Source organism: Telmatherina bonti (genome assembly GCF_933228915.1).
Source record: "Telmatherina bonti genome assembly, chromosome: 18".
NCBI lineage: Eukaryota > Metazoa > Chordata > Actinopteri > Atheriniformes > Telmatherinidae > Telmatherina > Telmatherina bonti.
Genome location: NC_136616.1, coordinates 7,471,870 through 7,499,359, shown reverse-complemented (window position 1 = coordinate 7,499,359; position 27,490 = coordinate 7,471,870). Strand labels below are relative to the sequence as shown.

The 27,490-nt window shown below is 46.7% G+C and overlaps 1 protein-coding gene across 7 annotated transcripts in view; it reads right to left on the bottom strand.

The window, feature by feature from the left end:
- Positions 1 to 27,490, bottom strand: part of dock11 (dedicator of cytokinesis 11) — an 85,583-nt gene continuing 58,093 nt past the window's right edge. For 6 of the 7 annotated variants that reach the window (XM_079257589.1, XM_079257590.1, XM_079257592.1 and 3 more), the window contains exons 39-54: positions 27,297 to 27,442; positions 27,064 to 27,179; positions 26,808 to 26,945; positions 23,808 to 23,990; positions 23,256 to 23,369; positions 20,340 to 20,555; positions 17,931 to 17,988; positions 17,375 to 17,481; positions 16,978 to 17,100; positions 16,566 to 16,679; positions 11,902 to 12,048; positions 11,386 to 11,596; positions 9,594 to 9,784; positions 9,393 to 9,493; positions 9,167 to 9,305; positions 1 to 345 (exon numbers count right to left, since the gene is read on the bottom strand). In XM_079257589.1, the coding sequence (XP_079113715.1) occupies positions 256 to 345; positions 9,167 to 9,305; positions 9,393 to 9,493; positions 9,594 to 9,784; positions 11,386 to 11,596; positions 11,902 to 12,048; positions 16,566 to 16,679; positions 16,978 to 17,100; positions 17,375 to 17,481; positions 17,931 to 17,988; positions 20,340 to 20,555; positions 23,256 to 23,369; positions 23,808 to 23,990; positions 26,808 to 26,945; positions 27,064 to 27,179; positions 27,297 to 27,442 (2,194 nt within the window). In that variant the 3' untranslated portion in view covers positions 1 to 255. The remainder of the gene's footprint in view (positions 346 to 9,166; positions 9,306 to 9,392; positions 9,494 to 9,593; positions 9,785 to 11,385; positions 11,597 to 11,901; positions 12,049 to 16,565; positions 16,680 to 16,977; positions 17,101 to 17,374; positions 17,482 to 17,930; positions 17,989 to 20,339; positions 20,556 to 23,255; positions 23,370 to 23,807; positions 23,991 to 26,807; positions 26,946 to 27,063; positions 27,180 to 27,296; positions 27,443 to 27,490) is intronic. The other variant, XM_079257595.1, reaches the window with a different exon arrangement.

Here is a 27,490-nt window from a genome sequence, read left to right as displayed (position 1 = left end):
CCAGGTCAGTCCAGGACATCCCAGGTCAGTCCAGGACATCCCAGGTCAGTCCAGGACATCCCAGGTTAGTCCAGGTCAGTCCAGGACATCCCAGGTTAGTCCAGGTCAGTCCAGGACATCCCAGGACATCCCAGGACATCCCAGGTCAGTCCAGGACATCCCAGGTCAGACCAGGTCAGTCCAGGACATCCCAGGACATCCCAGGTCAGACCAGGACATCCCAGGACATCCCAGGTCAGTCCAGGACATCCCAGGTTAGTCCAGGTCAGACGACGTCCCACTGATGGCGCGAAACACATGGAGGGAGTTCTGCAGCAGCGAGCGCATCATGCCCTCCTGGTAGATCTGAGATGGAAGAAAAACACGCCATGAGACACGCTGAGACGGAGAGGACACAAACACGCCATGAGGTCATGCAAGCTGAGGTGCATGATGGGACACTATGCAGCCAGATAACGGTCAACACATGCAAACCACATGGATGAAGAGGGGGGGGGGGGGGGTGTGTGTCCAGGGGCCTACAGAGAACAATCCCAATTTATAATAATCCTCATGATACTGATCATGTTGTTTCCTGGCTACCAGCTGAAGGTGTGTGTGTGTGTGTGTGTGTGAGAGAGTCAGGGCCCTCGCCCAGTGACTACCGGGCGAGGCTCCAGCTTTCCCACGACCCCTCATGGACCAGATCAGGTACCGGTCCTGCATGTAGCCGCTCTGCTGCTCTGATTCTGAGGTTTATGTTTCTGTTTCTGAACAGTGGAGAAGATTCTGAGGTTTATGTTTCTGTTACTGAACAGTGGAGCTGATTCTGAGGTTTATGTTTCTGTTACTGAACAGTGGAGCTGATTCTGAGGTTTATGTTTCTGTTACTGAACAGTGGAGAAGATTCTGAGGTTTATGTTTCTGTTACTGAACAGTGGAGCTGATTCTGAGGTTTATGTTTCTGTTTCTGAACAGTGGAGAAGATTCTGAGGTTTATGTTTATGTTACTGAACAGTGGAGAAGATTCTGAGGTTTATGTTTCTGTTACTGAACAGTGGAGCTGATTCTGAGGTTTATGTTTCTGTTTCTGAACAGTGGAGAAGATTCTGAGGTTTATGTTTATGTTACTGAACAGTGGAGAAGATTCTGAGGTTTATGTTTCTGTTACTGAACAGTGGAGCTGATTCTGAGGTTTATGTTTCTGTTACTGAACAGTGGAGAAGATTCTGAGGTTTATGTTTCTGTTACTGAACAGTGGAGCTGATTCTGAGGTTTATGTTTCTGTTCCTGAACAGTGGAGAAGATTCTGAGGTTTATGTTTCTGTTCCTGAACAGTGGAGAAGATTCTGAGGTTTATGTTTCTGTTACTGAACAGTGGAGAAGATTCTGAGGTTTATGTTTCTGTTACTGAACAGTGGAGAAGATTCTGAGGTTTATGTTTCTGTTTCTGAACAGTGGAGAAGATTCTGAGGTTTATGTTTCTGTTACTGAACAGTGGAGCTGATTCTGAGGTTTATGTTTCTGAACAGTGGAGAAGATTCTGAGGTTTATGTTTCTGTTACTGAACAGTGGAGAGGATTCTGAGGTTTATGTTTCTGTTACTGAACAGTGGAGAAGATTCTGAGGTTTATGTTACTGAACAGTGGAGAAGATTCTGAGGTTTATGTTTCTGTTACTGAACAGTGGAGAAGATTCTGAGGTTTATGTTTCTGTTACTGAACAGTGGAGAAGATTCTGAGGTTTATGTTTCTGAACAGTGGAGAAGATTCTGAGGTTTATGTTTCTGTTACTGAACAGTGGAGAAGATTCTGAGGTTTATGTTTCTGAACAGTGGAGCTGATTCTGAGGTTTATGTTTCTGTTTCTGAACAGTGGAGAAGATTCTGAGGTTTATGTTTCTGTTACTGAACAGTGGAGAAGATTCTGAGGTTTATGTTTCTGTTACTGAACAGTGGAGCTGATTCTGAGGTTTCTGTTTCTGAACAGTGGAGAAGATTCTGAGGTTTATGTTTCTGTTACTGAACAGTGGAGAAGATTCTGAGGTTTATGTTTCTGTTTCTGAACAGTGGAGAAGATTCTGAGGTTTCTGTTTCTGAACAGTGGAGAAGATTCTGAGGTTTATGTTTCTGTTACTGAACAGTGGAGAAGATTCTGAGGTTTATGTTTCTGTTACTGAACAGTGGAGCTGATTCTGAGGTTTATGTTTCTGTTACTGAACAGTGGAGAAGATTCTGAGGTTTCTGTTTCTGAACAGTGGAGCTGATTCTGAGGTTTATGTTTCTGTTACTGAACAGTGGAGAAGATTCTGAGGTTTATGTTTCTGTTACTGAACAGTGGAGAAGATTCTGAGGTTTATGTTTCTGTTACTGAACAGTGGAGAAGATTCTGAGGTTTATGTTTCTGTTACTGAACAGTGGAGCTGATTCTGAGGTTTATGTTTCTGAACAGTGGAGCTGATTCTGAGGTTTATGTTTCTGTTACTGAACAGTGGAGAAGATTCTGAGGTTTATGTTTCTGTTTCTGAACAGTGGAGAAGATTCTGAGGTTTATGTTTCTGTTACTGAACAGTGGAGAGGATTCTGAGGTTTATGTTTCTGTTACTGAACAGTGGAGAAGATTCTGAGGTTTATGTTTCTGTTACTGAACAGTGGAGAGGATTCTGAGGTTTATGTTTCTGTTACTGAACAGTGGAGAAGATTCTGAGGTTTATGTTTCTGAACAGTGGAGCTGATTCTGAGGTTTATGTTTCTGTTACTGAACAGTGGAGAAGATTCTGAGGTTTATGTTTCTGTTACTGAACAGTGGAGAAGATTCTGAGGTTTATGTTTCTGTTACTGAACAGTGGAGAAGATTCTGAGGTTTATGTTTCTGTTACTGAACAGTGGAGAAGATTCTGAGGTTTATGTTTCTGTTACTGAACAGTGGAGCTGATTCTGAGGTTTATGTTTCTGTTACTGAACAGTGGAGCTGATTCTGAGGTTTATGTTTCTGTTACTGAACAGTGGAGAAGATTCTGAGGTTTATGTTTCTGAACAGTGGAGAAGATTCTGAGGTTTATGTTTCTGAACAGTGGAGAAGATTCTGAGGTTTATGTTTCTGTTACTGAACAGTGGAGCTGATTCTGAGGTTTATGTTTCTGTTACTGAACAGTGGAGCTGATTCTGAGGTTTATGTTTCTGTTACTGAACAGTGGAAAAGATTCTGAGGTTTATGTTTCTGTTACTGAACAGTGGAGAAGATTCTGAGGTTTATGTTTCTGAACAGTGGAGAAGATTCTGAGGTTTATGTTTCTGAACAGTGGAGAAGATTCTGAGGTTTATGTTACTGAACAGTGGAGAAGATTCTGAGGTTTATGTTTCTGTTTCTGAACAGTGGAGAAGATTCTGAGGTTTATGTTTCTGAACAGTGGAGAAGATTCTGAGGTTTATGTTTCTGTTACTGAACAGTGGAGAAGATTCTGAGGTTTATGTTTCTGAACAGTGGAGCTGATTCTGAGGTTTATGTTTCTGTTACTGAACAGTGGAGCTGATTCTGAGGTTTATGTTTCTGTTACTGAACAGTGGAGAAGATTCTGAGGTTTATGTTTCTGTTACTGAGAAGATTCTGAGGTTTATGTTTCTGTTACTGAACAGTGGAGAAGATTCTGAGGTTTGTTTCTGTTACTGAACAGTGGAGAAGATTCTGAGGTTTATGTTTCTGTTACTGAACAGTGGAGAAGATTCTGAGGTTTGTTTCTGTTACTGAACAGTGGAGAAGATTCAGAGCGAGCAGCTGGCGCTGCTGCAGACAGGAAAATGTAAACGTAACGAGCTGTTTTCATCACACGGGATGAAAGTATGTGCAGCTCGGTGCAGCGGGTCGAGCGGGAACGATGAGATCGGATTCCTGCCTAACTGATTAAAAAGCTCACACATGTCTGCATGATTGCTTTGAAATTAAATGTAACCTTTGATAGGAGCCAAAGCAGCAGCGATGTATTAAACTCTGTGGCTTGTCATTATTTATTCTGCAGCTTAAAGTCGGCGGTGATGAGGACGTGTGAACGGGTGGTCCGGGGTTTGGAGTCAGAGGCATGTGGATGGTCCTGATGAAGACCAGACGCCTCAACGCATCAGTCCACGAGCCGCAGTGTGGCTGACCTCTGACCTCTTCACTCAGACACGTTCATGAGGTAAACCAGCTCTGCAGGAGACTGATGCAGGATTGCAGCTGCTCTACTGGAATGCTGCATCTCTTAACAAGATAAAAAAAAGCGTTTCTGTTTTTAATCTCGTATCGATATGTAAATAACAAAAACACAATTTGATTAAAGGCATCTTTCATTTGCATTCGTGTCAGAGCCGTGAGTCACTCCGTTGTTGGAGGCGACCTGCACCCATGGTGACCCAGAGGAACCTGACTGGCTCGTCCAGGGAGGAACTCTATCAAGGTGACAGCTTGTCAAAACAACTTTCTGCCGTGGAATGCCACGATCTCTCTCCGTGAACACATGTAACTCTCTGTGATGCGTTCATGATTAATAATCCCTCACATCTTTATTCAGCATGAACATCTGATTCAAACACACATCTGAGGATGAAAAATGAAGTTTTACACTGAAATAAAACAAAACAGAAGTGATGCATGTGAGCTCAAACACGCCATTACCTGTTTTTCCTTAAAGCTAGAGGCCAGCAGGTTGGAGAGAAAAGTCATTGTGGTTAGTTTAAGTTTGGCCGTCAACACGGTGAAACAGCTCGTTGCAATGCAGCCACAACAACACACAATGTGGATGAGAAAAGTGTGTGTGCTACAAACACGGCTAACACCCTGCGAGCGCTGCGTCTGATGGAGTCGGCTCTTTTCTTCGCCGTTGTGAACAAAAAGACAGAAATAAAGAAGTGAGTGAATCACTGCGACTTTCCAGGAAACGGCTGAGAGGAAATTCAGTTTTCCAGAATCCCTGGATGTGAAATTAAGCCAGTTTCCTGTTGCAAGTCATTAAGGCTTCGTGTTAAACATCAAGCTACAGCCGTGTGAGGCTGAAAGGGTCAAAGAGCGAGACGCCTGGCCTGAGCTCTATGAAATTAGGCCTACATTATTCCCACTGCACATTTCCTGCCATAAAACAAGCATATCAGTGCGGATGGGAGGACTTTCCCTGTTTACTGCTTTTATATCTGTGAAGACGTGGTGTGTGTTTGTGTGTGTGTGTTGCTTTGTGATGACACATGAAATGACACAAGAGATCCACATTATCTGATGCAGACATGTCTCTCTGCAGATAGCATCCAAACAAAGCTGCTTTTTACAGAGAAATCGTCCCAGTACAGCCCAGTAACGGCCCAGTAACAGCCGTGTGTGGGGCTCTCAGTAACTTTGCATATCAGTTTAAAGAGAGGGTGTGTCTGGAGATTTAATTTGTGCTTGATTGCAGATGTCAGCCCTCTGCTACTTCCACAACAATAACAGAAGGCTGAAGAAATGACTAGCACAAGTTACATGTAAAGCCTCAGTTTCCAAACAGCGTAAAATGTAAATAAAAAGATGATGCGATGATTTAAAAGTCTTACAAACACATGTTTTACTCAAACTAAAAGATAAGCGGCAGTAAAACTAAGACATTTTACCAGTTGGTTGTGAATCTGATGCAGCAACATGCGTGTAAAATGTAGCTCCATGTTTAGCATCGTTAGCATCTCTTCTGCTAACATCTGTCTGGAACAGAGACTGTATATAAAAGATGGACGTAGCCTCCATGACGTCACCCGTAGGTTTCTGAAGAGCTGAATTGAAGCTCGGTGGGTAGTTCCTACCATCACCATCTTGGCAGGGGCATGCGTGTCGTCTCGCCCAGAAAATACAAATATGGGAAAAGAGGTGGAGCTGAGAGGGGGCTGTGAGCATCATGGTGGATGATTGACATCAAGCGAACTCCGAGCTTTCTGTAGCTAAGTGCTAACCAAGCTAACCCGGAGATAAAAGGAGCTAACCAGCTAATGGAGGTAAGCGGGCTAAAGCTCAGTCACGTTGTTCACCGGCTAAAAACCGTGGTTGTTCTACGTTCTGCTGACTTGAAGCGGGAGATCGGGTACCTGTCAATCAAAAGGACACGCCCCTAAATATGCCGAATTTATAGGTCAGGTAAACCTGACCTATAAACCGAAAATATTTTGTACCAGGCTGTAAACATGTTTATTTCTGCTGTAAACATGTTTATTTCTGCGGTAAACGTTTATTTCTGCGGTAAACATGTTTATTTCTGCGGTAAACGTGTTTGTTTCTGCCGTGAAGTTGGCCTTTTTAACATGGGAGTCTATGGGAATTCGCTCTGTTTTTTAGCCCCCAGTGGATGAAGGGGGAACTGCGTCTTCATCCAGGTTTACACTCTGCATTCAACAACTTTTCCAGCCTTTTGTTGATCCTGTGTTGCTGCATCAGATTTAAAATGATCTAACATGATGTTTATCTTCTGAGAATAAAATACTTGGTTTATTAAATTAGCAAATCACTGTATTCTGTTTTTAATTTACATTTTACACAGATTCCTGTTTGGGCTGCAGAAAAAACACACAAACCATGACGGAGGGCTTGAGATGGCGTGGAACTAAAACAGGAACATAGAAGCAGATCTATGTTGCTACATTTTCCCATGGAGCAAACCGCTGGAAGGCTTCGTGCCTCTCCCTCCTCTACTGCTACACTTACATCACATATAATTAGCACAAAGTGCAAATCCGGTTTTATTTAAATCCCAGTAATATAACCTGCTGGCTTTCAGTGCACATTATTTATTCATAGAGCAGATGCAGAGATTGTTCTCACACTTCACCTCAGCATCTCGATGTTTATAATTATTCAGCTGATTACCAGTCAATATAAATGAGATTTAGTTTTGTCATTCCTCGTCTTTATTTATTAAACACGTCTTTTTTACCTTTAAAAGCTCACAGTGTATGTTTCATTAAAGCTGAGGTAGGTAATGTTGGGGAGCTAGCAGGACCCTGCCTTGGCCTCTCCCACGCTCCGCCCACTCCCTCTGACTTGGCTCCTCCCCCTCCGGTTCTGCTCCTTGGCTTGGCCCCTCCCCCCGTCCTGGCTTCTCCCCCTCTGGTTCTGCTCCTTGGCTTGGCCCCTCCCCCCGTCTTGGCTCCTCCCCCTCTGGTTCTGCTCCTTGCCTTGGCCCCACCCCCTCTGGTTCTGCTCCTTGCTTTGGCTCCTCCCCCTCTGGTTCTGCTCCTTGCGTGATCCGAAGCTTTTTCCAGTTCGCAGCTTTTTCCACCAACGATTTTCTCTTTCTCGGCTGTTTAGCAGGAGGAGGCAAATAAACTGAGCCGGGTCGGGAAATCCTTCCTGCATTTTCTCAGCCATGTTTTCCTTCCGAGTTTCTTCTTCACTACTTTGTATTTTCATCCTAACACGCTGTTTATATGCAGGGTGTGGCTATCAGGTATGCGCTGCTGGAGGGGGAGGAGGGGAGCCGGGAGAAGAAATTTACGAGATATAAGAAATGAACAACTTCATTTGGGTCGGAACGTTTGGATTGGTCAGTTTTTACAGATTTACAGTAAACTAAGGGGTCTAACTAAATTTCTTATTGTTCATGATTACAGAACGTATAGACTACTATCAGGACGAGGAACCGCTTCACCCAGAGGAACATGTCTCTCAGCAGGAGGACCTACTAGAGCTTTAAGCAGTGAATATAATAATGGTCTGAGTAAGGACCCACTCTGCACGAAGTTGTAAAACTGAGGTGATGTAACACGTGTTACTCCAAACTGAATGATAACAGTCATTTCATAACCATGTTTATTATTGCACATTGGACTAAAACAGGAAGTTGAGGTCTGAAGACTGCAGGGAACTTCTGCGGTTTAAACTTTCAGACGTCAATCACTTCCCCAATAAGCAGTAACAGTATTACACATATCTCCATGTGGTACACCTCAGTAGTACCTGGATAGTATCTGATACTACCTGGATAGTATCTGATACTACCAGGATAGTACCTGGTACTACCTGGATAGTACCTGATACTACCAGGATAGTACCTGATACTACCTGGATAGTACCTGATACTACCTGGATAGTACCTGATACTACCAGGATAGTACCTGGTACTACCTGGATAGTACCTGATACTACCTGGATAGTACCTGATACTACCAGGATAGTACCTGGTACTACCTGGATAGTACCTGATACTACCAGGATAGTACCTGGTACTACCTGGATAGTACCTGATACTACCTGGATAGTACCTGATACTACCTGGATAGTACCTGATACTACCAGGATAGTACCTGGTACTACCTGAATAGTACCTGATACTACCAGGATAGTACCTGGATAGTACCTGATACTACCAGGATAGTACCTGGTACTACCTGGATAGTACCTGATACTACCAGGATAGTACCTGGTACTACCTGGATAGTACCTGATACTACCAGGATAGTACCTGGTACTACCTGGATAGTACCTGATACTACCTGGATAGTACCTGATACTACCTGGATAGTACCTGATACTACCAGGATAGTACCTGGTACTACCTGAATAGTACCTGATACTACCAGGATAGTACCTGGATAGTACCTGATACTACCAGGATAGTACCTGGTACTACCTGGACACCTGTATGCAGCCCCAAAAGAGAGAAACATCTGTCTGGGCCCTGCAGCACCTGTCTTCCTCCTCCTCCTCTGATTCGACACCAACTCCCAGAAACGTGGGAACAAAAACTTCACCTCTCATTATGCTCTAGCGGATTGGCGCCATGTTGTCAGGGTTTGGTGTCGTCTTGCTGAAATCAGCAAAGTCTTCCCTGAGAAAAGCTTTGTGTCTGGACGGGCGCTGTGAAATGCTGCTTGTATCATTCAGCACCAACTCTTCCCTCACAGATATACCCGTTTTATTTATCCGATATTAAAATATTTCTCCGTATTTCCTGAATTTAAAGTTTCCTAAAAGCTGAACTGAGTTTCAACACATGTTGTGTCCGTGTTTCTTCCATCTGAACACGGGCCTGAAATCATCACACAGCACCTCTACTGCATGTTCTGCTAATAAAATGTTTGTTTTCTGTAAGAAAAAGCCTCTGCTGAGTAGGAATGAAGAGAAGAAACATGTTGACATTCAGGGTTTGTCCCAGCTGCGTGTGATGGACTGTTTGGCCCGGACACACAGAAAGGCGGAGTTACCTGCTCATGGATGATGTCTGACAGCTCCTTCACCATTTCTTTAAAGTTGGACTTCAGTCCTTCGTGATATTCAAACTGGTCCTCTTTGATAATCCGCTCGTTTATGTCCAGAGCCATGCTGCATGCCTCCACAAAGCGCCTGCAGGTGTTAAACATCAACACACAGCCTTCAGCCAACAGCAACAGCCCGAACCTTTACTCCGTGTTAGTGAGGAAACCAGGGTACCTGAAGATGTCCTTCAGGTCTTTTACTTTCTTACTGCCAGACTGGCTGGATTTACTCTCGTCCAGGAAGGCCCTGGCATATGCCATGGGTCCCGCGTTGACCTGCGATCAAACATGTCTCAGACTGTTAGGCATTCCTGCTCCTGATCACACACAGGTAACTGCTGATCCTGCACGCTTCCCGGCGCATTGAAAGCTTCACCTGCACAGAGACGCAGCCCTGCAGCTTGAGCTGCAGCTGGATCATGTCCACCTCCTGGCTGGAGCAGAGTTTGGTCAGCTCCGCTGTCCGAGCCTTCATCTCATCTATGGCCACGTCCACGGGCTTCAGCTCCAGCTGCTTCTCTCCCACCACCTCCACACGCTTCTTCACGTAGGGGAAGGTGTTGACGGCTGGACACGACAGAGCAGGACACTGGTTGGCCAAATGAAGGCATGTGAAAGAAGACAGACTGCAGAAGCAGGACGTGAAGAACAGAAGCCGCGAGGCAAATAGCAGCCATGTAAACCGACTCCCTCATCTTCATCAGTGTCAGGAGAAGCAGATTGCTGCTCCGCACTGTTTATGTGTGTTGACACAACAAGGCGGAGGAAAGACATTGGCAGTGACGGCGAGTGGAGCAACTGTTGCTGTTTACAAACCTCAGCAGGTCCATAAAGTCACATTTAGCCTGGTTTTTCCTCTCATACTGTCTTACATGCAGTTCCAGTCACTGCAGGAAATATGTGACAGCATGATACAAAGATGCTCCACCCTGTCAGTAAAGATTGTCTTCATAAAACAGAAACTTTGGACCAGTCAGTGTTTTTTGTGCCATGCTGGGAAGCGAGCAGCATCCAGGTACACGTTGTTAAAACTACCAATACTTTATGTAAACAGGGTGGAACACAAAAGTACCTTTAGTTATTACTTTATCCATCTCTGAGCTGCTCTGTTTTTAACATATTAATGTTGTAACAAAATATTTCAAATTAAAAAAAAAAAATATATATATATATTCCCCCCAAAACTGACGAAGCCAAAATGTTGCTGCAAACAGAGAATTGCCCAAAACGGCATATCTTACATGTTGTGATGGAATATTTCCATCTATACCATTTATCCCAAACCGCAGCAGAGCCGCAGCAGACCGGCTGGAGATGAAAAGAAGGTGTTGACGTGATCCGGTCAAAGTCCAGACCTGAATCTGTGTGAACTACTGCGTCAGGACCTTCAGACGCCAGCAGACCTCTACGAACCGCAGCTAAACCGGGACGAAGAGGAGACTGACATGCCTCCATGATAAAAGTTATTCCAGCTGCCGGATCTTTATTTTTCTCTCCCTGCTTCTGGTAAATAACACAGAAGACAGCAGAATGTATTGCTCATCATCCCACAGTGTCGTATTTCTCTGTTCTGACCTGCACAAACCTGAGAAGTGGGAGCCGAACTTCTCCTTTAACCTGACTTTAAACAGTGAAAAGGAGAAAAATGAAAGTTTTTACGGGCTATTCTGACGCGATCCTCGTGTTTAAGCTGCTAAACGTGACAACAGAAGACCAACCCAGCAGCTTCTGTTTTTACCAGAACAAAGTGGAAGTATTTTCTTCTGTCTGCGTGAAAATGAAACGGCTGCCAATGAAAGCGCCTGAGGGTGGCGGCCTCGGGTCCGGTGGTCCTGGCAGTCCTGCAGACAGCTTAGCTGGAGCTAACATGCAGCGTTTAACAGCTCCACTAACCAGCCCGTAAAGTTCATGTTTACCTCTGGCTCTGATGATGATGGTTTTACTCTGGAAAGGGATCAGACAACTTTCCTTCATGTCACTTAACAATGCAGTAAACAACAATGTTTGATCAATGCCACCCGGCCGCCCTGCGTGTTTCCCTGATGTCTGCCAGAGAAGAACAGAAATAACCCTTTGTGTTTGACTAATGCGCCACGGCTTCGGGCGAAACGCGACTGCAGCGGGTAAACATGTGGCAGCAGCTGTCAGACACGCAGTGTTTCATGTACTTGTGAGGACCGTCCTCCTCTTGCACTGCTCCTCCACGCCGCCATGCTTCTTCCCCGACAGCGTGTACGGCGTCTCGAACACAAAGCGGTTGATGTTGTGGCACTTCTCAAAGTCCGTCTTCTTCTCTGGCGCCTCCTTCTCCTCGAAGTACGGCTTGACGAAGGTCACCTGGATGTAGGCGAACTTGGAGTCCAGCTCCTTGGGGTTCACCTGCAAGGCAGCCGTCAACTTGTATTAGACTAGGAGGACAGCGGAGACGAAGCTCGGAGCAGACGAGGCTCGTTTGGCGAGGAACAACATAAACACTTCCAGCTGTCTCCTACTGCGGTAGAAAACAAACATTTCACGCATCATCGCTGCACAGAATTTGTCTTCTAAACAATCCGAACTATGAAGGTGAAGCCAGTAAAACTATTTCCAGCTTCAACCTGAGGCCAGAAACCGCTGGGAGGTCATCCCAGCACTCCCAGCACTCCCGGCACTCCCAGCCTCTCCTGTCTGCTGAAGCACCGCACCTTGTTGGAGTCCTGGATCATCTTGACGTTCTCGGCGCCGAACTTGTCTCCGTAGAGCGCCAGCAGCCGCTGGGAGATTTCAGACAGACCGGTGAGTTTGGGCTCTTTGTAGATGTACTCCTTCCCATCCTCTTCATCGAAGAACAGCTGTGGAGATACAGGATTGTGTTTGGTGAAGATCGGGACTTACAGAACCTGATCTGGAAAAGTCTTTAAGGCTCCTGACGTCTGCAGCTGGAACAGAAAACCTGGCCGCGGTGACGGTGGCATGGGTCAATCCACCTCCCGCCAGACAGGAGTCAAGAAGACCAGGACTTAGTCCGCTGTTTTCTAAAGGACGTAAAACCATGGCAACGTGAAGCTCACCGAGCATCTAAACATGTAAAACCTGCAGGACAGCTGGAAGTTCTCCATCTCACGTTGACACTGCCACCGTTTGGTCTGCTTGCAGGGACAGTTGGCTTCATGTGGCGCAGTGTGAACGCCGGCCGAAGACGTGGACTGTGGTACTATCAGGTACATCCAGGTACTATCAGGTGCTATCAGATACTACCAGGTACTATCCAGGTACTAACAGGTACTACCAGGTACTATCAGGTGCTATCAGGTACTACCAGGTACTATCAGGTACTATCAGGTACTATCCAGGTACTACCAGGTACTATCTGGGTACTATCAGGTACTACCAGGTACTATCCAGGTACTACCAGGTACTATCAGGTACTATCCGCTGTGGTCTATCGATCCAGTCGCCATGGATCATGAAGCAGGAAGTGATCCTTGGGAGGAAAAACTTTCTGCTACATCAAAAACCCTGAGACCAAATTCCAGTTCAGGTCCAGTTAGACCTGAATCCAGTACGACCAGACCCCACCAGTTTAAGCAGAGCCAGCAACTGGGACCCGTATGTTCACACCAGAGACTGTATATAAAAGATGGGCGGAGCCTCCGTGACGTCACCCGTAGGTTTCTGAAGAGCTGAATTGAAGCTCGGTGGGCGGTTCCTACCATCACCATCTTGGCAGGGGCATGCGTGTCGTCTCGCCCAGAAAATACAAATATGGACAAAGAGGTGGAGCTGAGAGGGGGGCTGTGAGCGTCATGGTGGATGATTGACATCAAGTGAACTCCGAGCTTTCTGCAGCTAAGAGCTAACTGAGCTAACCCAGAGATAACAGGAGCTAACCAGCTAACAGAGGTAACCGGGCTAAAGCTAAGTCACGTTGTTAACCGGCTAAAAACCGCGGTTGTTCTACGTTCTTCTGACTTGAAGCGGGAGATCGGGTACCTGTCAATCAAAAGGACACGCCCCTAAATTTACCGAACTTCGAGATTTAATTACTTTTAAATGGGCGAGTTAGAAAAAAAAAATTCACTCCCCCCACAGTTGTCATGAAGGTAAACCTGACCGATTAAATCTAAAATGAATTTTTGACTCAGGCTGTAAACATGTTTATTCCTGCTGTAAACATGTTTATTTCTACTGTAAACATGTTTATTTCTGCTGTAAACATGTTTATTTCTGCTGTAAACATGTTTATTCCTGCTGTAAACATGTTTATTTCTGCTGTAAACATGTTTATTTCTACTGTAAACATCTTTATTTCTACTGTAAACATGTTTATTTCTGCTGTAAACATGTTTATTCCTGCTGTAAACATGTTTATTTCTACTGTAAACATGTTTATTTCTGCTGTAAACATGTTTATTTCTACTGTAAACATGTTTATTTCTGCTGTAAACATGTTTATTCCTGCTGTAAACATGTTTATTTCTGCTGTAAACATGTTTATTTCTACTGTAAACATCTTTATTTCTACTGTAAACATGTTTATTTCTGCTGTAAACATGTTTATTCCTGCTGTAAACATGTTTATTTCTACTGTAAACATGTTTATTTCTGCTGTAAACATGTTTATTTCTGCCGTGAAGTTGGTCTTTTTAACATGGGAGTCTATGGGGATTTGCTCTGTTCTGGAGCCCCTAGTGGATGAAGGGGGAACTGCAGTTTTATCCACTTCCGTATAGGCTTCACTTTTAACCGCCGGAGTTTGCCACTTGGTTCACACATGAAGTAAACATGTCCGTCCTCCGTTACGTTTCTGTGTGATTAATGTTGTTTTCACTTCCAATAAACAAACAAAAGGCAACGTAAATATCTGAAGGTTTATTTTATCTCAAGATCGTTTTTAACTTTCATAAAACCTCCAGAACGACTGGACCGCCTCCCTGTTTTCATCTCTGTCCTGTCCCGCCCACAGCGGCCGGGTGTGGGAGTGGGCCGGCCCACAGCCTTGTCCTCATCTAAATCCACAAACATCAACCCAGCTCTGCAGATCTTCTCATGGGGGTCATGTGGGGGCAGTTTTTTCCATCTTGATCTGATCTCGACTCAAATAAATAAATAAACATGCAATAGAAACATACTTAAAATGAAGGGAAGTAATAAATTATTCATTTTCTGTGAAAACCATTTTTATGAACTTGATTTTTATGTATTTTTATGTATTTTAATTTATAAATCAGAAATAAAAACATAAAAAAGCAGAATTAATGTAAAGCAGAAATTCTCTAAATGTTACATTTCATTTAATTAAATGTTTCCAGATGTTGAACAGACTGAAACATGAACATTACTCTGAATATTACTTTGGGTAAATAGCTGCCAGTGTGAACCACGAAGTGACGGTTGGCGCCACAGAAAGTTGATCAGCTGATCCGGTGGGGATTCCCGATCAGCAGAGGAGGAGGAGGAAGAGGAGGAGGACCAGAGACACTGAAGATGCTAGAAAAGTGTGAATCTGCAGGAAAACGATTGAAACATGTGGGAAGTGTTGGTGTGGAACCGTCTGAACAGATCCTGCTGGCTCATCGTGTTCAGCTTGACTCCTACATGTCCCTCCATCTCTACTGATCCTCTACCAGAGTCCTGGAGGCTCCTCTCCAGTATCTCAGCTGTTCCTAGGACTGATCTCTTCTGGACGGAGATGTCTGATGTTCCACCAGGTATCTGTTGGAGACACTTCTCCAGTGGGGGGGACACGGCCCCCAGTGCTCCCATCACTATGGGTACTACTGTTGCTTCCACCCTCCAGGCCTTCTCCAGGTCTTCCTTCAGGCCTTGGTACTTCTCCAGTTTCTCCTTTTTCCTGATATTTCCATCATTGGGGATGGATCCATCGATCACTACGGCTTTCCTCTGCTGCTTATCCATCATCACTATGTCCGCTTGGTTGGCCACCACCATTTTATCTGTCTGGATCTGGAAGTCCCAGAGGATCTTAGTCCTCTCATTCTCCACCACCTTGGGGGGAGTTTCCCACTGGGACTTAGGGGTCTCCAGTCCATATTCTGCACAGATGTTCCTGTACACTATGCCAGCTACTTGGTTATGGCGCTCCATGTATTCTTTGCCTGCCAGTATCTTGAACCCTGCTGGGAGTTGCTGGATTGTTTCAGGGGCTCCTTTGCATAGTCTGCACCTGGGATCCTGCCTGGTCTGCTAGATCTGGGATCCTGCCTGGTCTGCTAGATCTGGGATCCTGCCTGGTAAGGTAGATCTGGGATCCTGCCTGGTATGGTAGATCTGGGATCCTGCCTGGTCTGCTAGATCTGGGATCCTGCCTGGTGTGGTAGATCTGGGATCCTGCCTGGTAAGGTAGATCTGGGATCCTGCCTGGTATGGTAGATCTGGGATCCTGCCTGGTAAGGTAGATCTGGGATCCTGCCTGGTATGATAGATCTGGGATCCTGCCTGGTATGGTAGATCTGGGATCCTGCCTGGTATGGTAGATCTGGGATCCTGCCTGGTAAGGTAGATCTGGGATCCTGCCTGGTCTGCTAGATCTGGGATCCTGCCTGGTAAGGTAGATCTGGGATCCTGCCTGGTCTGCTAGATCTGGGATCCTGCCTGGTAAGGTAGATCTGGGATCCTGCCTGGTATGGTAGATCTGGGATCCTGCCTGGTATGATAGATCTGGGATCCTGCCTGGTAAGGTAGATCTGGGATCCTGCCTGGTCTGCTAGATCTGGGATCCTGCCTGGTATGATAGATCTGGGATCCTGCCTGGTATGGTAGATCTGGGATCCTGCCTGGTATGGTAGATCTGGGATCCTGCCTGGTATGGTAGATCTGGGATCCTGCCTGGTATGGTAGATCTGGGATCCTGCCTGGTATGATAGATCTGGACCTTGATGGCTCTGGTGCTCAGGGCCTGCTCCTGTGCTGCCATGATTAGTGCCTCTGTGCTGTCCTTCAGTCCAGCCCTCTCCAGACATTAACAGGACTGGTCTGTCGGTACATCCCATGCAGGTTTAGAATGCAGGCTGTAATTGAATGTGTTTATTTGCAGCCTGCATTCTAAAAACACAGAATATATTTAAAAAAAAATCAAACCTGAACCGTTTATTAAATTCATTCTATAATAAATAAATCAATAAATATTAAATAAAATAATCCCAGTGAGCCAAATTTATTTAAAGATATTTAGTAGCAAAAAGGGGAGAAGTTGAATCTGCTGTTCTAAAAACTGGCGGCCTGACCTGAACCAAGCTGCCGTCAGAATCAGGATGAGGAACATCAGAGACGTTTCATAAAGCAGAGATCATGTCTGACTAAACTCCAGCATGCTGTTCACCACCTGCAGCCTGTGTGGACATCTCACCTGGCCATAAAACGCCACTCGGAAGTACGTTCCCAGCAGCCGGCGGCCCGACTGGATCACCTCCAGGATCTTGTTGTAGGCTCTGTGCAGAGTGTCGTACGTTCGGCTCAGTTTCTGCAAAAACCCAACAGATGCCATCAGAGCACGTCTGCTCTGCGCGTGTTTGTTTACCAAACAGCAACAATGTGGTGGCTGCTTCCACGCGACAACAATGTGAAGCGCTGGCTGGAAATAAAGGTGGAAATGAGGCGAAATATTGTTGAAACTGATATTTCTTTATTAGGAAATTTAAAAATGTTTCCTGAAAAGATCATTTATTAAATATAGACATCTTTATAAAGTATTTCAGATGGAGGGAAAACTGGAGTTTTTATCGTGACGTGCACGGATCTGAGCGGCGATGCTGCCGTACCTTGTACTCGTGATGCTTCTCGTAGACGGGGATGAGGAGTTTGGTGATGTGCGTGATGAGCTCATAGCGTTCGGCTTTCCACAGAGCGTCCACGCAGACCTCCAGGTGTTCCACCAGGACTTCCTAAGAAGGACACAGAAATGGTGGCGCTCGTCTGAAACATTTACACCTAAATATTCCTCCCAACATGTCAGAGAAAAGGAGAGTTTAACGACCAGAACGGTCTGATTTCATGACTTAGTGACAGAACTGATCAGAAGCATGACTGTCAGGAGACACCGTGATCTTCTGAGGGTGGAACCAGCCGGGGCTTGTTTGTGTTTCAGCTCATACCAGAATGTCTGCATTGCAACAGTCAGTCCGCTCTTTAAAGCGTGAAAAGCGCGGCGGGCCACACCTCGGTGTAATACACGTCCTGCATTCCTGTGTCTTCCTTCATGGCGGCTTCTTCTTCTATGTTACAGGTGATCTTCTTAAAAGCTGCCAGGCCGCTTGGGAACAGCTCTGGCGAACGACACACACACACACACACACACACACACACACACACACACACACACACACACACAGATCTGTTTAGGAACAGGTGCCCACTGCTGTCCCATCCAGCAGAGATAAGAGTCGCTGCTGATCAACTGCTGCACCAGATAATCTCCGTCTGTCTGCCCCTCTAACACCTCACATTTGCTTAGATGACTATTTTGAGCTGGTTTGCATGAGATGACTGTGGCGGCTGACGCCCTGCCGTGTTACACGCTACAGCAGACAGGGAGTGAACTGTCTCATTGCCACAGCAACATGTTTTCCTGGAGGACCGGAGCATTCCTGAAGGTCAGGTTGGTCCGCATCGAGTCCTCTCATCGCTTCAGTCCTTCAGCGCTTCCCGTGGAACATCATCCCAGCGGAGCTGATGAAGTGTGTATTGCACAGTGGTGTGTGTTTGTCAGACTTACTTTTCCTGTGCAGGTATTCTGCAACCAGAGCAGCCACATGAATGTAGCACATGGCGGCCTGTTGAGACAGGAGGGAAACGACAAAAACAGAATGATTGCAGTCTGTGACGTCCAGAAACCATGTCAACAGAGAAAAGACGTGTTGCAACACTCCCCCCCCCCCCCTCACAGCGACCGCTCTGTCAGCTGCTCGCTGGAAAATGATCTGACCTCCAACAGAAAACAGCAACGGATCAATGAAACTGACAAGTTGTCGAACGGCTGTGCTGCTTTTTTCACCTCGTCTGGTTTTATCCCAGTTCTTCTGCAGTTTAAGCTCCTCACTGAAACACGTTCACCTCTGGCAAACATCCGTTTATTTATATTTGAAACGGAAATAAGTCCAATTAAAACATCTAAAATATCTGATGAAATGTGAGAAATAATCAGAAAATCATAAAATTAAAACAGTAAAAGAAATAAATAAAAAACAAAAATAAGTTTAAGTTTAACAACATCACCTAAAAAACACATTTCTAATGGTTTCATTTATTAAAAATGAACGTTTCAGGTCAGGTGAGTTTCTGAGCCATGCCAAGTAAATAAAACAAGCGGAGTCCAGTGTTTCCAGCTAGTCCTCCGCTCCAGTTCAGGCCCCAGTTCATAACGCAGCCCTCTGATTGGTCAGTCTATGTATGATGTCATTAGTGCTTTTAAATGGGAAGATTATGTAAAAAGGATTTCTACATATCTGGAGCAGAAAACAAGCGTTTTCTGTGTTGAATCGGCTCTCATGCAAACAAAGTCTCTGAACCGAATCCTGCCGACCTGTCTTCGGCTGATCAATGTTGATCTCTTCTACATTTCTGTTGAAATGCGCACAAACTTCCATCCCGATCAAGATCTGGAGCGTTTCCAGGCTGTTTCATAAACATGAAGCAACCTGGAAGCCATCGAGTTTTAGTTGGTTTGTTCATCATGTCTGAATCTCCCTGAAATGCAGCGAGAGGACAGAGAGATCCTTTTGGGGAAAGTTTTAAAGCAATTTCTTGTTTATATCCGTGTTTCTAACTCAGAGGTTAAGCACCGTCTCCGTCCGGCTGCTGGGCTGCAGGCACCGAACACGAGGCCCGGTACCGTTCACCTTTCTGACTTTGGACATGGAACATGGAACATGGAAAACGACGATGAGACGTGCCCGTCCGCACGGTAGTCTTAACAACAGAACTTTCCTACTCCTGCTCTCAACGCTTCTATCTGCGCTCCTGTTTCCTCCCTCTCCTCCCACTCTGCCCTGCGACTTTGTCCTGTCTGACTCTGAGCATCTTTTTACATCTCTTTACTTCCACTCAAACTACATCATGGATCTGATCGGCTGGTGTATAAACACAATTGATCAAATTTTCTCAACCCGGAGATCGGGCAGAGAGGAGCCCGCATGTCCTGAGGGGACGCTTCCGGCTGGATACGTTCAGGACTCATGGGCCAGGTGGAGACCGATGTGTCTGGTGGTTCTGTCCTCTGAGGACGTGGAGGAGGTTTACATCTTTGGATTATTGGTGATCGGGATTCTGCTGATTGGCGCTGGTGGAGTTCTGATCTACCTCAAGACCTGTGAGATTCTGGCAACAACTGCCAGGCTGCCAGAATTCTGCAACGGAATGGGCCGAGCTAGTAGTGCACAGACTCTTGCATTGACCGGACTCGACTGTAAGCAGGATACCAGTTTAGCTCATACTGGTCATTTGGCCGAGGTCCCGGAGCTGGTCTGCAAAATCGATAACAACATGGAGAAGGTGTCGGCTAGAATCGGTGGAAATTGACCCCCCCTCATTCAGCTGTCTGGAGCTGCCTGCCTGAGACCTGCTATGGACTCAAGGCCGAGGGCCTCGCCTGGAACCTAAAAACAACATCATATCAACATTCAGCTTCCCAGCGGTCTTGGGCCGGTGCAACCCCCCCTGAGAACGTTAGAAGAGATGTTCACAGATGCTCTGCCCCCCTCCTCATCTACCCCCAGCCCCCTCCCACATGACTCACCGCCTTCCTGGACTTTGTATGTCTTGTTTAGTCTGTGCTTCAGCGTATGAGGTTTTTTTTCTCTGTATTTTCGGACCGCGTTTTCCTGGCGCGGCCTGGAGTTACATGACCTTTTTTTGCCCTCAACCCCCTATGATCCTATTGTATCTCTGTTCTTATCTATTGTAAGTCAGCGCTGGTATAATAGCTGCATGGCCTGAGCTTGGCTCGGTTCTGTTTTGCTCTTTTGTCATGAATGTTACATGTTTGTGTGTCTGACCTTGGACGAGCTGGCTTGAACTCTGAATTTCCCCTTGGGGATGAAAAAAGTATCTTTGATTTGATTTGAACTAAGGAGAAGGAGCACAAGGAGGAAGGTAGAAGCCATTCTTGGACGAGTGGGGTTCATACCTCGGACAGATCTCCGTTCTTTAAGTGCGCCCTAGCCATGCTGTCCAGCCACGTCCGCCTGAGCTCGGGGGTGCTGGCGTAGGACCGGGCCAGGCTGTACTGGAGGTCCAGCAGCATCTCGGGGTCTTTCTCGTGCTCCTTCATCTGAGCGGTGGCCATCAGCACCGTGCGTATGCGCTTGGTTAGACCTTTAACTTCAGACGGAAAGGCTGTGGACTGAAGGAAACAGACACAATCGGACCTTTCAGGGGCGAAACATGTGGGAAAGTTAGTTTATGGCCATGTGAAACACCACGCTTAATTAATCCTAAAGATCTGTTTAGGTAATCAGATGGGAGTGACTCGTGCATGCAACAAAAAACAAAGTTACTCATCATCTGCTTTGTTTTGGTTATGATGTGGTAGTTTCTGTCATGATGTGGTGGTTTCATTCAGTGCCTTAGTTTCTAGTTTCCTGTTTTATTTTGTAGTTTTTTCTGTTTAGTTCTCTTGGTTCTTGTTTAGCTTCATTGATTTTCTGTTCATTGGTTTCACCTGGGTTCATTTGTTTCACCTGTGTCTCGTTTTGTTCCAGTGTATTTATATCCCTCTGTTTCAGTTGTGTTTGTTGGATCATTTTGTTGCCCTTTGTTGCCTTACGTGGTTTAGTTAGTCCCCTGTGTGCTTTGGATCAGAATAAACCTTCTGGAACCTACCTCCCCGCTTTCTCATCTCTGCGTTTGGGTCCACATCTCTCCACTCCATCATAACAGTTTTGGTTTGGTATGAGCTGCAGAACTGGTGCGTCTCTAACCCAGTTCCCTCCGAACAATGTTGTTTTTAATCTGGTTATGAACAATGGCGTTGGGGAGGATAGTTTCTCTGTTCACACATAACCCCCCCCCCCAGCGTTCAGCCGAAGCATTTCTTCAGGTTGTCAGTGTGTTTTAATTACAGATATACGCCTTTATTTCCCCTATTCTGTATTATTTCTGTCTCAAACAGCAGCGATCCTCCTCCAGAACAGCTGGAAATCACCACATATCTACATTATCTATCCCTGCTTTTTTAAACCATCTATTCGGGTTAAAAACACATCAGAACCATTTATTTAAAGTACAAAAACATATATATATATTTGTACACTGGTTTAAAAATGTCCTTATTTTGTAACGTTGGCGACTTTACACGTCTACAGAAACGAATGAATGGATAATAATTAGGAATAATTTGTCCCTGAGAGGCAGAAACGGAGCTGACTGTCATCATCATCATCACCTTCATCATCATCATTATCATCACAACACACCGTCCGTTTTGTTGTCATGATCTGAGCTTGTGGGAGCGTCTAGATGCAGAACAATCGGAGCCCAAACTGGAGTCTTGTGGGGAACTCCAGATGTTAACTTAGCTGAGATCTACAGTAGCAGAACCACACGAAGCGTCCCAGTCCCATGGACCAGATTCCCAGTCCCATGGATCAGATTCCCAGTCCCATGGACCAGATTCCCAGTTCCATGGATCAGATTCCCAGTCCCATGGATCAGATTCCCAGTCCCATGGACCAGATTCCCAGTCCCATGGATCAGATTCCCAGTCCCATGGATCAGATTCTCAGTCCCATGGATCAGATTCCCAGTCCCATGGACCAGATTCCCAGTTCCATGGATCAGATTCCCAGTCCCATGGATCAGATTCCCAGTCCCATGGACCAGATTCCCAGTCCCATGGATCAGATTCCCAGTCCCATGGACCAGATTCCCAGTCCCATGGATCAGATTCTCAGTCCCATGGATCAGATTCCCAGTCCCATGGACCAGATTCCCAGTCCCATGGATCAGATTCCCAGTCCCATGGATCAGATTCCCAGTCCCATGGATCAGATTCTCAGTCCCATGGATCAGATTCCCAGTCCCATGGACCAGATTCCCAGTTCCATGGATCAGATTCCCAGTCCCATGGATCAGATTCCCAGTCCCATGGACCAGATTCCCAGTCCCATGGATCAGATTCCCAGTCCCATGGATCAGATTCTCAGTCCCATGGATCAGATTCCCAGTTCCATGGATCAGATTCCCAGTCCCATGGACCAGATTCCCAGTCCCATGGATCAGATTCCCAGTCCCATGGATCAGATTCTCAGTCCCATGGATCAGATTCCCAGTCCCATGGACCAGATTCCCAGTTCCATGGATCAGATTCCCAGTCCCATGGATCAGATTCCCAGTCCCATGGACCAGATTCCCAGTCCCATGGATCAGATTCCCAGTCCCATGGATCAGATTCTCAGTCCCATGGATCAGATTCCCAGTTCCATGGATCAGATTCCCAGTCCCATGGATCAGATTCTCAGTCCCATGGATCAGATTCCCAGTCCCATGGACCAGATTCCCAGTTCCATGGATCAGATTCCCAGTCCCATGGACCAGATTCCCAGTCCCATGGATCAGATTCCCAGTCCCATGGATCAGATTCCCAGTTCCATGGATCAGATTCCCAGTCCCATGGACCAGATTCCCAGTCCCATGGACCAGATTCCCAGTCCCATGGATCAGATTCCCAGTCCCATGGATCAGATTCTCAGTCCCATGGATCAGATTCCCAGTCCCATGGACCAGATTCCCAGTCTGTGATACTGGAAGTTATGGCAGACTGTGTCCTTCAGACCGGAGGAGTCCAAAGCCGGTCATCGAGGGCCGCTGTCCTGCAGCTTTTCTGCATGTCCCTGCTCCAACACACCTGGCTTACGCTGGATGTATGAAGTTCTGCACAACGACGGGTTGGTTTGGGTCAGGTGTGTTGGAGCAGGGATGCGAGGAAAACCAGCAGATTGTGACCCTTGAGGACCAGAGCCGGACTCCTGAATCAGGATCAGGAAATGTGGATCCAGAGACTTTGGGGTTTGGGTGGGCTTTCCAACCCGTACTTCTCACATACCTTCATCGCCTTGTCACTGTTCGCAAAGTTGTTGATGATGGAGAGAGACTCCTGGAAGCGCGAGCTGCCCGTCAGCGCCACGTCGGAGATCAGCTGGCTCACTGCGATGATGATCTAAGAGCGGGAAAAGATTAAAAACAAGGAAAACCAGAGTCCAGAGAGAGTTTCTGGAAAGCTGGACAGCATTTAGCAACTGCAGAGGCGCCAGAACCCCAGCTGTGTTTAAACTGGTCACAAGCCCTCTTCACATTCTTCCCTTAGAAAAGCCTCTCGAGGAGCCGACCCGTGGAGCTGAAAGGTCAAGACCACCAAGAACTGCTGACAGCGCTGCCTTTTGTACCTCGTTTGCGCCGAGATGAGGGCAGGGACACTCGGTCCTGGTCCTGGAGGGCCAGTGTCATGCAAGTATCCCCGCTGCAACACACCTGATTCAGATCAGTGTGTATTTAGCAGACATGCTTCCAGCAGGGACACTTAGAAAACCTGCAGGACAACCGGCCCTCCAGGACCAGGACTGAGGATCCCTGAAGTAGGGTCTCAGGCCAGGTTTACCTGCAGGTGCGTCCGTAGGAAGGTCTTCCTCTTGGTGTACTCGTAGTTGTTCCTCATCAGCATGTAGAGCAGCCCAGACGCATCGGCTCTCAGGGACGCCAGCTTCGAGACGCAGCATTTCAGCACTTCGCAGCACAGAGCCTCGCAGAGCGTCACTCGGCCCTTAAAGAGCACCGATGGGAACTGGGGGGACAGCATGTTAGTGGATTAAAAGCAGACTGCGTGTCGGGAGGGATTAGGTAGCACAGAAGATGATTCATGAAGGGAAGACAGCAGAAATAACAGTGGCTGTTAGGAAGGAGTGGAAGGAATAAGCCGACATCAGCAGCCATGTTCCACCTCGGTTCAACAACGTGCTGCTGGAAAGATGAAGGAATGTGAGATTACAAGAACACATGCAGGCTTCCGCCTCATTTAACATCAAATTCAATTCTACCTGATAGATGTGGATCACAAGAACCTGATAGGGAAAATTCACAGAAGCAACTTAAACACATCCTGGAATAAGAAATACAGAGAATTATTCCCAACTGCTTCATCGGGAGATGATGGACTTCTTCAGTTTGGTCCAGTTTCTTTTCCCAGAATACGGTTCTGACCGTAGTTCCTGATGTTTGGGTCAAAATGTTTGTTCTTTTCCCACTTAAACCAATCTTTAAAGACCTTTTCTTTCAGCTGGATGGATGGATGGATGGGTAGGTGGATGGATGGATGGATGGATGAGTAGATCGGTAGATGGATGGGTGGATGGACGGATGGATGGGTGGATGGATAGATGGGTGGATGGATGAGTAGATGGATGGGTGGATGGATGGATGGGTGGATGATGGATGGATGGATAGGTGGATGATGGATGGATGGGTAGATGGATGGATGGATAGGTGGATGATGGATGGATGGGTAGATGGATGGGTGGGTGAGTAGATGGGTAGATGGATGGGTGGATGGACGGATGGATGGGTGGATGGATAGATGGGTGGATGGATGAGTAGATGGGTAGATGGATGGGTGGATGGATGGATGGGTGGATGATGGATGGATGGATAGGTGGATGATGGATGGATCGGTAGATGGATGGATGGGTGAGTAGATGGGTAGATGGATAGGTGGATGATGGACGGATAAGTAGATGGGTAGATGGATGGATGGATGGATGATGAATGGGTGGATTGAAGGGTGGGTGATGGATGGAGGGATGGATAGATGAGTAGATGGGTGGATGGATGGATGGATGGATGGATGAATGGATGGATGGGTGGATGATGGGTGGATGGATGGATGGATGGATGGGTGGATGAATGGATGGGTGGATGATGAGTGGATGGATGGATGGGTGGATGAATGGATGGTTGGGCGGATGATGGGTGGATGGATGGATGGATGGATGGGTGGGTGGATAGATGGATGGGTGGATGGATGGATGAATGAGTGCATGGGTGGATGATGGGTGGATGAATGGATGGGTGGATGGATGGATGGGTGGATGATGGGTGGATGGATGGATGGATGGGTGGATGAATGGATGGGTGGATGATGGGTGGATGGATGGATGGATGGATGGTTGGATGATGGGTGGATGGATGGATGGATGGATGAATGGATGGGTGGATGAATGGATGGGTGGGTGGATGGATGGATGGATGGGTGGATGGATGAATGGATGGGTAGGTGGATGGATGGATGGATGGGTGGGTGGATGGATGGATATATGAATGGATGGGTGGATGGATGGATGAATGGATGGATGAATGGATGGGTGGGTGGATGGATGGATGAATGGATGGGTGGATGGATGAATGGATGGGTGGATGGATGGATGGGTGAATGGATGGGTGGATGGATGAATGGATGGATGAATGGATGGGTGGGTGGATGTGTGGATGGATGGATGGGTGGATGAATGGATGGTTGGGCGGATGATGGGTGGATGGATGGATGGATGGATGGGTGGGTGGATAGATGGATGGGTGGATGGATGGATGAATGAGTGCATGGGTGGATGATGGGTGGATGAATGGATGGGTGGATGGATGGATGGGTGGATGATGGGTGGATGGATGGGTGGATGAATGGATGGGTGGATGATGGGTGGATGGATGGATGGATGGATGGTTGGATGATGGGTGGATGGATGGATGGATGGATGAATGGATGGGTGGATGAATGGATGGGTGGGTGGATGGATGGATGGATGGGTGGATGGATGAATGGATGGGTAGGTGGATGGATGGATGGATGGGTGGGTGGATGGATGGATATATGAATGGATGGGTGGATGGATGGATGAATGGATGGATGAATGGATGGGTGGGTGGATGGATGGATGAATGGATGGGTGGATGGATGAATGGATGGGTGGATGGATGGATGGGTGAATGGATGGGTGGATGGATGAATGGATGGATGAATGGATGGGTGGGTGGATGTGTGGATGGATGGATGGATGAATGGATGGGTGGATGGATGGGTGGATGATGGGTGGATGGATGGATGGATGATGGGTGGATGGATGGATGGTTGGATGGATGGATGGATGAATGGATGGGTGGATGGACGGATGGATGAATGGATGGGTGGATGATGGGTGGATGGATGAATGGATAGGTGGATGATGGTGGATGGATGGATGGATGAATGGATAGGTGGATGATATCAGCTGTAATTAGTTTAAACCAGATGAATAAATAAACACAGCAGGTAAAAAACGAAGCCAGCATGTGAGGATCTGAGCCAATCAGCAGCGAGGAAACAAAGCTGTTTATTGGTCGTTCTGAAGAACCAGTTTAGTCCAGATCTACACTTGTTGTGGTTGTTTTTTGTTGTTGTTGTTATTTGTGGTTGTTGTTGTTTGTTGTTGTTGTTGACTGACAGAGAGAATCTCTGCTAACTGCAGCACAAGTGGCAGGAAACACGTGTGTGTTTACAGATACTTGGAAATGCAGGCGGTGTGTAAACAACAAGACCTGATTGGTAGAGAGACACGAGAACGAGAACACACACCTTGTTGATGAAAGCCCGGAGAGCAGCGAAGACGTGTCTGAAGGCAGCTTCTGATTGGCCGACCTTCAGGAAAGCCAGGTAGACGTCAAACACCTTCTTCATGAGCGGGTTGTGACCGTCGCTGTCCAGCAGCTGGGTCTGATGGACAGAAACAGCCAGAAGGAAACCCGTCAACCTGTCACGGCCTTAAACTATCATTTCTTCACATGAAGAAGACGCAGCCTGTGTGTGCGTGTGTGTGTGTGTGTGTGCTGACCTTAAAACACTGAGTAAAAAGAGACAGGACATCCAGGACACTCAGGCACACCTCGGTGGAGATGTTGCCCTCCAGCAAAGCCTGATGGTGGATTTCTGCCTCTGATGGTCCCATTCCTGCACACACACACACACACACACACCTGAACATAAATCTATGCAGTGAACTTAATGGACTTCAGGAAGCCGTCAGGAACGTCGTCTGTCTGCAAACGAACCGGCGCGTCTGCTTACCCATGTTGAGGGTGAGGGAGGCCTCCATGGTGCTGAACTGGTGCATCTTGGTCTGCAGGAGGCTGGCGCGGTGACACCGCATGGCGGGCATCGTCTGAGACTTCCTGTCGGACGAGAACAGTTTGGCAACACACACCTCCTGGCTCCTGGAGGAACAATGCATGGACAGAGGAGAGAGGGGTGTGTCTGTTAGT